The sequence below is a fragment of the Chelon labrosus genome (genome assembly GCF_963514085.1).
Source record: "Chelon labrosus genome assembly, chromosome: 19".
Lineage (NCBI taxonomy): Eukaryota > Metazoa > Chordata > Actinopteri > Mugiliformes > Mugilidae > Chelon > Chelon labrosus.
In genome coordinates, this window is record NC_140352.1 from 21,623,975 (window position 1) to 21,634,573 (window position 10,599).

Below are 10,599 nucleotides of genomic sequence, written 5' to 3' on the forward strand. Positions count from 1 at the left end.
TCTTTGAAGAGAGATGTTTGAGGGTTAAAACTTGATATCACACTTGGAAAGGGACACCAAAACATCCTCACGTCTCTGGTGCAAACAGGAACCACCAATATCCAAGTACTCTCTACCACACACACACACCCAGCCGTCCGTGGAGAGGGGATCTCTCTTTGAATTGCCTTTCCCGAGGTTTCTTCCCCTGACCCCTGGGTCACTCTGAGGTTAAGGGGGAGTTTTTCCTCGTCTTCTTAGAGAGCTTGGGCTGGGTCACTGATCTGGATCTGTAAGGCACACTGATTGAAACACCTTCATTTGTACCAATGGAAAACACCAAAGAAAAAAACCTAAATAATAAAAAACAAAAAAACAAATATATATCTGTACTACTACTTGTTTGATTGTTGGCTGATGTTCAGTTTTATATGAGTTGTTTGTTTCATGTGCAAACCTGTGAACAAGCACAAGAATTAGATTTGTATAATGTTTTAATTATTATTATTATTGTTATCATCAGTATTGTAATCATTTCATGTCGACCTTTCTTAGAAACTCAGGACCAAAACTGTAAAGTCTATAAAGTGAAACAAGTGAAGGGTTACGTAAAGATCTGCATAGCTTTTTTTAAAGAAGATTTTTTTTTATTATTCCAGTCCATTTGTAACATATTCCAACTTCATTAAGTTATCAAACGTACATGCAGTTGAGGGAACTGACATATTTGTCAGTAGTGTTCCACATGTTTACTCTCAAGTCACATCTAACTGTATTTGGAACATCGTCCTTGGACACACTTAAAGAGTCAGACCACTTAAATCACAAAAAAAGAGATTTATGCACTTAACTACTCATGAACTCACTACTGATATGTAGAATTAAATGTTTTATTTTTATATTTTGTAGCTTTAACTAATTGTTGATTTTATCACCATCTCCTAATTATATACAGTACATTCAGTTTCCTAACTAAAGCGAATGACTTCTAATACAGCCGTTCAGCAACACGTCCACCCTTCGTTTAGTTGAAAATGCTTCAACGGAGTTCAAGTATGCGACCATTTTAACAACTCACGGGTGTTTCCATTATTTTGTCCACCCTATTCACATCGGTGAGGCTGTGCTGCAGACAACGTTAACTTCTCTCTAAAGTGTGACTTTTCATGAAGGAGGATTTATTGCAGGTCTGTTCTTTTAGGCTGCATCAGCAATTAAGTGCCTACTTACTATCAGCATGCACACATGCCTACATATATGTCAGACAGAAACTGTATATTTTTATTATGTTTTGATAGACCTCAATGAAAAGTTTAGAGGTGCTTTAGTTACATACAAAATCGAATCCATGTGGGGATGTTCACTTGGCTGCTACAAAATGACAGAGTCACCATATTAGGGTGTCCTTAGGTGTTTAGTAAATCCTGCTAACAATAGCACAGAATTAGAGCTACTTTCTACCAAAGAAATGGGTGTCTGGTTTGACACCAAGGTACGGTTTGAGTCCCACATAACTGAGATAGTCCAATCCATTTTCTTTCTTTTTTCCTTTTACCATCTCAGAAACCTTTCCAAGATCCGTCCCCTTTTTTCCTTTAATGACACAGCGACTATTTTAGAGGCTTTTATTTTGTCAGACCTGTCTGACTACTTGTCTGAGCAATAAATCAGTCTCTCAACCTCAGACTGTATACAATTCAGCTGCCAGGCTTTTAACCAGAACCAGGTAAAGGGATCATATCAGTCCTTCAACGGCAGTCTGACTCAGAATTCATTTCAAGATTTAATTGATTACTTTTAAAGCTCTTCATGGCTATGCCCCCGGATCTATCACTGACCTTTTAGCACCTACATGCCAGTACATACCTTTAGATCCTCGGGCAGAGGTCTGCTGTCTGTTCCAGGGGCCTGTTGGAAAACAAAAGGGGACATTTGCGGTTAGGACCCCAAAGCTATGAACTGATCTGCCTGAGTAAATAAATCAGGTCAGCTGACTCTGTGATCTCCTTTAAATCTCCTCTCAACACATATCTGAAAGCCTTTCGTGGTTTTGTTTGAGTTTTTAATTGAGTTTTGTCTGTTTTATTATTGTTATTAGCTATGCTTTATGTGCCTGTATCTAAAACTGCACATGTAATGCCTTTTTTAAGCACTATGTAGATTTGTGCTATAGAAATAAAGATGGTTATTAAATAAACCCCATGACAAACATAACCTACTTTATGGATTGTAGAGATCAAGTGAGTCCAACAGCCTGCTGAGATGTCAAGCATGCAGTCGTCTGCTCACAGTATGGTGTAACAAACAGGAAGCATTCTACTGAAAAGACACAAAACAATTAAACAAAGAATGCTTTGTGCGATGCGTGGAATGAGACGTCTTTATGGGCTTGTCACATTTCCTTTGTAGATGTAACATTATGTGTCACTGTGTGTGCAACTGCCAGACGCGGCCTCTAAACATGCAGCGCAGGCCTTCTTCGACTGTCTGCGGGCCGAGGTGGAGGAGTACGGGATCGCTGTCAGCACCATCAGTCACACCTTCATCAACGCCTCCGAGCCGCCTCCCTCCAAGGAGCCCGCCCCCAAACAAAACGCCCTGGCTGCATGTGAGTAAAACTACTGATCTGTCATACTGAGGTGTCTGAATTGCTAAACAAATGTACTGAATAGTCAACTCTAAATGCATCTCTTCGTCCACAGTCATCGTCAGCCAGCTGACCCACGGCGTGCGTCCATCAGTGCTGGCTAATGAGATCATGCAAACGGTGAACAGGAAGAGGAAGGAGGTTGTGCTGGCCCACCCCATCCCCAGGGTGGCCCTCTACCTCCGCTCCCTCTTACCCCCTTTCCTCTTCGCCGTGCTGGCTGCCGGAGTGAAGGACTCAGTGCTGGCTGAGCAGTAGGACAAAGGCAGAACGACAAGTAGAGAAAGAGAAATGTGCAATAAAGCAGAGGTTGTTTGGATTTGCTGGATATGTAAGTGTTGGTCTGGACTGTTTCAGGTTGTTTAGTATTACGGGTTAATAATAACCACCAAAAACACAGTGTAAATCGAAGCAATAGATGCCTCAAACCTGTTTTTGAAGAATCAAGCAATAAACACAAAACACATCATCTGAAGCTGACCTGGCTAACATGTTAGCAGACAGTTGCCTTTACACATTCAGGAGACACAGAGCAAAATTAGCATTACATTAGAACCAAGTCAGTAGTGGCATGTTACCAGTGGCGGGCCGTGCACTTTCCACCTAGGTCTTCAAAGACCTCCAACCTTATTCAAAACTCAATACGTTATAACGGCACTGCTATAGAAACCATCAACAACACAGGGTATGCAATAAAACAGGATGTTGCATCGTATTTCATATAGCAAGATGGATGCCAATACTAAAGCAAGAAACTCACTTAGAACAATTGAAAAAGTCTCCTCTCACTCTCTGCAGCCGTTACAGCTGCGCACCAACGCCACATCCGTCAAATCCAGGAGATATATCAATGTCGACCCAATAAAATGGCAAAAATATACATAAAAGATGTTAATATAATTATTTTTACTCACAAGAACTTAAGAAACAATTTAGAGTTCTCTTTGGAGCCTGTCAGCACTCATAGTCGCTATCCTGAAAGTTTTCCCGGCTGTGTCAGGCTAGCTAGCTAGCTCCAGGATTAGGCGGCCTTTCTTCACAATATCCAGCTTTTCCTGGAAAGTCCGCCATGAAAATGACTTTCTAAGATCTGCAACCAAATCGATAGCCTCTCCTCCTTCCACCTTCGTGGGTTCAGAAAATAGCTCGAAAACTTTAAAGTTAACAGCTAGCAAGAGATGAACGTGAACCACTAGCTTAAACGGACCGTCTCTGACCTTCCAATCAGAGGACGCAAAAACGCTGACGCTACCATAGGCTAAGAGTATGAACTTGAAATGTCATTGGTTAAAGGAACAGCATCATTACAGTGTATTTCAGGCTTCAGCCGCCTGCAGTTTTAATTGTGAAGGCCAGGCAGATTTCTTTGACTCCAGCAACACATGATGGCTGAAATATGACAATATGATAAAAGCTCTAATGCAAAGTTACACTGCAGGAATCGCCGCAGCAGAGAGACAGACATAAAATGAAAAGCATAGGCTATTGGGAAATATTTAATAAGATTAATGGGAAATTATTAAAAAGTAAGTCAGTGATTTTGACAAAGTTTAGGTCAGCAGAGAAGGCTTTGCTGGCCCTGACGGCCCGCCACTGCATGTTACTCATCTCTTGATGAAATATCACACCTGTATTTTGGAACAATTGATATTCTTCTGGTGTTGCACTTAACCTTGGTTTGGTTCGTGTTCACAATCAAGACAAAGCTATCGAGACAAAGTTCAGACGTGCCATCAACATTACGTTCTTGCAAATAGTTTGTGATCGGTCACAATTTAGTGGGCAAATTTGGATTTCAGGAAATCGGGAGATAATCAAATCGAACACTGAGCATCAGCAGCGAGTGTAGTCACTAGCATCTATTACTACTCTGTGGTTCATATAGCAGTGTTGTTTAATAAAGCATCTAGGCTATGTGCTGAAAACATTATTTATGTATATATGATGAGAAGGTGCACTTCTGCTACTCCTTGGCACCTTTTTCGGATGGGCAGACGCATCAGGTAAACTACTCGGTTTTATAATTATAACGCAGTCTTATCAGTCTGCGGGTAATGTGTTTACACTGCAAACAACCCGCTCTGGGGAGAGATTGCAATCTGGCTGAGACTGCCATTTCTAACCGGGCTCAGCTCCGTTCATCTGTTCCAGAACGGAGTACGACTTCTGTGTTCACAGCCCAAACGAACCAAGCCTGAGGGATAAACGCTCCAGGTTTCAAAACAACGACCTAGGTGTGAAATCACCCTCTCTCTTATTGGCTCTGTTTTGGTCTCCACCATCTCTTGAGAAAATGATTTGGCTCCTTGGCTCCTGTGTTTACCAACTGGTTGCTAACTTTGTGTTTCCACTATTTGTTAATGGTCTAGTAAAATAAAGTCAAGTCTTTTAGGGCATCCCACCACTACCACTGCTCTGTTAGAGACTCTTATTATTATTAACGATATGAATATGTGCTCGGTCAAATTACTCAAATTGATAGGGGCACGTTTTATTTTTTCCCTGGGCCCCTCCAGTCGGTTTGTCCAGCACTGGCTTGACATACGAGCTGTCATACAACATTAAGAAAATAAATAAAACATTGAAATTCTAATACTGATCTGGAATGACTCATTTTCTTGAGTGTTTCATTTTAAAAATTCTGACTTGTCAGATCAAGGGAATACTCACTGGACATTCAGAGTGCATTAGAAAACCATTGCTTTAATTATTTGGTTGTGCTGTTTCACAATCTGTTGTAAACAGAGAGAAACGTCATGATTTGTTGTCTGCCTCTTCCCTGCACTTAACTTAGATGATCGGTTTTATTAGATCAGAGGAAACCGTAATGATGCCCACGGGGAAATGGACAGACTGCTACAGCAGATAACAGGATCCGACTGAGAGCAGGACAATTAGGAAGTGCTGGAGATGATTACTAAACAAACTGTGAATCAAATAAATGTAATAAATGCTCATCTCACCACGGACAGTATCCCAGCATAGTATGTACAGTATGACCTTTAGTTAGAATTTGCTTGATATTTCTGGAAAGAGACATTAAAATTGCCTTTTTTTTCAGATGTTTGAGCATCATATGTTTGATTGAATTTGACAGATCTCCAAAATGCGGCCACTCGCACCACGACAAGATGGACTGATAAGTACCATGACAGGCCAGGGGAAAACACATGTATTTGAATTTAGTATGAACTTTCCCTTTAAATAAGCGTGACTAAAATCACTTTTAGTTACTTGTGCTTCCATCATTCTTTGGATGATTGTGATGATCTTTGGATTGTGAAATGTACATGGACGACTGCCTATCCCAAATGTAGAGGCTAATTTTACAGGTTCTAGCAGAAAGTAGCACATATTCATATTGAAATTGCTCAGTCTTAGGTGAGTTCCAGATGTTAGACTTAAAGACAAGTCAAACACACAACAACGTACACTGCCTGATTTGAACTGGTGAATTTAAGATATGATATGAAAGATATGAAAGACATGAAATGACAATATAATCGAACAAAAACACTATCAAACCAAAGAAAATTATGATATTACATAATGTAACCCCATAAATGAACATAGGATCTAAATCAAATATTTCCAGACTATTAATTCATGGATTTTTACATTGCAGTATTATGGTCTTCTAAGCAACATTTCTGTGACAGCAAAGTTTTACTGATTAATATTCTGGATATACAAAGGAATGCTACATTTGGAAACTTAATAAACTGTACCTGAGTTGTATGACATTTAAAATTCAGAAATTATTTATGCCAGACCCATTTATATATAGATTTTGGCCTCCAGAAGCCTATCTGCAAACATACTGTACCAGCCTTCTTATCAGCGTCTCCTAAATATCCGCAGAGCCCATAAAAACTTACCCGCTTCGGTTATATCCTCTGGGAAGACAGAAACAAAGACACAATGGTTCAATTTTCATTTGGTGACGGTGTAATTTTGTACTTCGGTGGAGAAATCATGAACAAAAGATGATGAGAAATGTCCATGATATTAGACATGAAGAAATATCAATATTCAGAGGAATAATGAGGCACAAAACCTGGACAAATCATTTATAAAAGAGACCATACTGTATTTCACTGTATGAACAAATGAACCCACAACAAAAATAATGATTATAATAATATATATAGTTATATCTACCTATCTGTCTATCTATATAGATATATAACTATAGATACACATGTAGGTAAATATAGATATATTGGGGAGCTAACTAGTTAATATAACAATTTAAGTCTATCACATGAATAAAGAGCATTTTTTCCAAACGATTGTATTTCTCTGTGTGTCCTCTAGGTGGAAGCAACATATAGTTATCAATGCCACCCCACGGCGTGTGATGAGCCTTTGCCGACCCCTTTTCCCAGTGAACTGCACCTATACGTGAAGCAAAGCGTCCAGTATTACTTAACTCCCATGATTTGTCCGTTATAAAATGAATGAATGCACGAATGAATTAACCAGATAACAGACCTTGATCCATCTTTTGCATTACTCTATTGGGTCACTTATTTTTCCTCGAACAACACTGTGCAATATGCAATTTAAAAAGCCTATTAATGGCATATATTAGATTATTCCGATGGATAGCAAACACCTTCTTCAGGCAGTTATGTTGTTTACACAGTCGCTGTGCATCCAATTACATGTCGCTCACAGATTTATTGCACTCATCACATCAGGGCCGGAGGACAGGAGCTGCTGCCCCGCTGGTGGGATCAATCCTCATCCAAGTGCCCTGATCATGATGTATATTGTGTGTTTTTTTTGTTTTACACATGTGACACATTATATCAAAAATAACATACACTATCAAGCTCTTTTTGCAGGAACTGTGATGTCAATGGGGAGTAAACTCAGCAAATAAGGTCTAAGCAGTTTTAATGTGTGTATGTGTGTGTGTAAGTGAGAGAGAGGGAGTGAGAAAGAGGGAGGGGGAGAGACTATTTGCGTCAAGTCCAGCTGGTATGCGTGGGTCTGTCCTCCAGGTCACTCTCCTCTGGGGAGTTCCACATCTTTTGTCTCCAGGGCCTCGGGACAGGAATGCACCTCTAATGTCCACATGAATAAATGCAGCGCTGTGACATTTCCACATGTCAAACAGGAAAGATTTCTTTAGAGCACTCAGCTGGACTCTCCAAATTGGCATTTTGATCGGACGCATTTACATATGTCACGCAGAACTGCCAGATCATCTATGTCTCATTGCGTGCGATGAAGGTCAGTCCCACGTATGAATAATTTTCTTTAACAAGAGTTTCCAGGGAGATCACGAGCGCGTTGTTTCACATCAGCCATAAAATTGTCAGATTTATTTCCGCTTAAAGGTAAATCAAACAGAGAAGCACTGAGGTGTGCGGCAATATCTGGGAATGATCTGAGCCTAATAGTTTCCCTCAATCATCTGTCTGAGCTCTCTGCTGAGCAATATGTTGATAAGGCCCAAACACGGAGACGATGATTGTCCTGAAGCGATATTAAGAGTGATGCATTCTGAATGTGAGGCATGACTTATATATGAGAATCACCTCACAGGGACGTCTGCCGCTCAGAAATGGTCTTTCCATGAGCGGGGTGATCACCCTTATCAATTTTTAAAGTCCAGGTTATTGACACTAACCTGACTTATGGAGGTTATGCAGGGGCCATGGTAATGATTCCCTAAGCTTTCACATACAACACCAGAGGGGCCGGCTCTTACTTTAAAATATTGGATGATTGCAGTCTTTACTGCTCCAATGAGCATTACTGTAATGTCTTCTTTGTCCATCTGTTGTTGCTCCGGATATTTGTATTCTGCCTTGTGACATACAGTATAAAATATATACAGTATATATATTTATATATATATTAACTGATATATTATCTAAAGCTGTAATCATACACAATGCTCGGACCATATTGGGTTTTTATTACATAAAGGATGCTGGACAGGCTCCGCTTATAGTGCTTTTCTTTCATGACTGTGGCCTTTTAACCTCACACCAACAATGAGAGTCAATCAACGTATCGCCTTTTTGTGGCGTATGAAGAGTTGTCCACAAACTTGCCTCGCATTGTACATGCTCTACATTGCTAGAACCAGCTACAAATTATACACACAAAAGGTTCTAGTGTGGGAAAATTGGCAATTTGAATTGTAGATGCTGATTCTAAACCAGTTTAATTTACGACGCAAACCCTTAAAAAAGCATTCATGCGTTTCCCTCTAAAAAACACCTGAAGATTTCAGGGAAGGGCTGTAATACTTCCAAAGAAAATGCGATGTATACGTCAGACTGACACATCTGGGAACTTGACATGCAATATTTTCTCAAGACACACATTCAAGACACTTAATGTAAAATAATAATACAAAGGAAAACTAATTAAAGATAAATCACTAAAATTAATTGATAATGACCCCAAGACACTATTTCATTTCAGTATAATTCAGCATTGAGTGGAGTCGTTTAACCTCTTCGTTCCAATTGCAAATCTGAAGTGATTTCTTTTTGCAGTGTTCATTTTACGTTTTAAGTGATGTTTTTTTAAGCAAACCAATGAAAAAGCAAACAGTCTCTTAATTTATATTCATTCTGTGGTCGTTTTTGATTCATCCCATTGGGGGCCTTTGGGTCCTATGAGGGGCCTCTGTGGATCATTCCACAGATACTTGATCAGTTTGGGATCTAGTGAATTTGGAGGCCAGGTCAACACCTTGTGCTGTTCTTCATGTTTTTTGAGTTGTTCCTAAAGCGTTTTTGTGTGTGTGTCTGTGTCAGGCTGCATCCTGCTGGGGATGGCTGCTGCCATCAAGGAGTGTCATTGCTATGGGGTGGGGGTGCCTGGTCTGGTCTAGGTGGGTGCTACATGTCTAAGTAACATCCACATGAATGCCAGGTCCAAAAGTTTCCCAGCAGAACATTGAATTGTCACAAGGTGGTCAATGTTATTTACTTCTTCTGCCAGTGGTTCTAATGTTGTGGCTGATTGGTGTAGTGGGTGGAATTAAAAATACTGCACTATTTGCTGACACATTCATCACAACAACTTTCCAAGTGATAAAATGCCAGTGTTGCTGCCGTCAAGAGGTCAGAAAATTCAAGTAATGCTTTAATAAAAAGCATTGTCATTCCATCCTGTGAATCCCTCAAGCATGGACGTGTAATTTGAATCTTGGCCGGGAAAGGAAGACTCCGCCACTGAGGAAAACTACAACATAGTGAGGCAATTACAGAATGCAAATACATCAAATAGCTACTGCTGAAAAAAATCATAGATCAACTTTAGGAGCTAAAAAACCAAAAAACACATTTATTGTGGAAAGTTTCCAGTTAGGTTCTACCAACGCTCGTTCTGTAAAGTCCTTTTGTAATATCTGCCGACACAATGCAGAATTAACATTCAAACATCTTTTGGATGGAAGTGTCACGTTTTGCCCACAAATCTACCCTCCGACATTACATCCAGGAAAAGCCTTTGGAAGCAGCATGCTCTGCTCGCTGAGGCAGAAGAAGCTGGGCAGAGCAGACCTGTCAGCCCGAGCGCACTACACAGGATTAAGCAATTCTTTCAAGGTATAATCTTAGCATCACACGTCATCTTGAGAAGGGAATTTTTTAGTCATAGAAGTCTTCCTAATCCCTCAGTCTTGCTTGGTTTAAAGATTACACATTACATTTAATCTTTAAAGGAAAGTTTGCCTTAATCTCTCATAATTCCCAGCGTGCACCGCTTCTCATGTCCCTTCACTAACGGTTTCTCTCTCACACACACACAGCAGTCTGCAAGAATACGACCGGGCTGCCAGTTACAGATTGCAGACTTTTAATGTTTAATCCGTCAATTCACTTGCTTTTGGGCAGAAACACATCGTAATCTTTCTCATGACCCCCCCAAATCAAGAGGGAGCGCAGATATAATTATGCAGCCGGAGAGATTTAAATCAGTATTACTGTTGGCCAGGGGAA

General features: G+C 40.1%; 1 protein-coding gene across 1 annotated transcript in view; it reads left to right on the top strand.

Annotated features, from left to right (window-relative positions):
• Positions 1-3,488, top strand: part of dhrs7cb (dehydrogenase/reductase (SDR family) member 7Cb) — an 11,471-nt gene extending 7,983 nt beyond the window's left edge. Inside the window, exons 5-6 of the mRNA XM_084567425.1 lie at positions 2,426-2,587; positions 2,682-3,488. Of these exons, the coding sequence (XP_084423551.1) occupies positions 2,426-2,587; positions 2,682-2,884 (365 nt within the window). The 3' untranslated portion in view covers positions 2,885-3,488. The remainder of the gene's footprint in view (positions 1-2,425; positions 2,588-2,681) is intronic.
• The last annotated feature ends 7,111 nt before the right edge of the window (positions 3,489-10,599 follow it).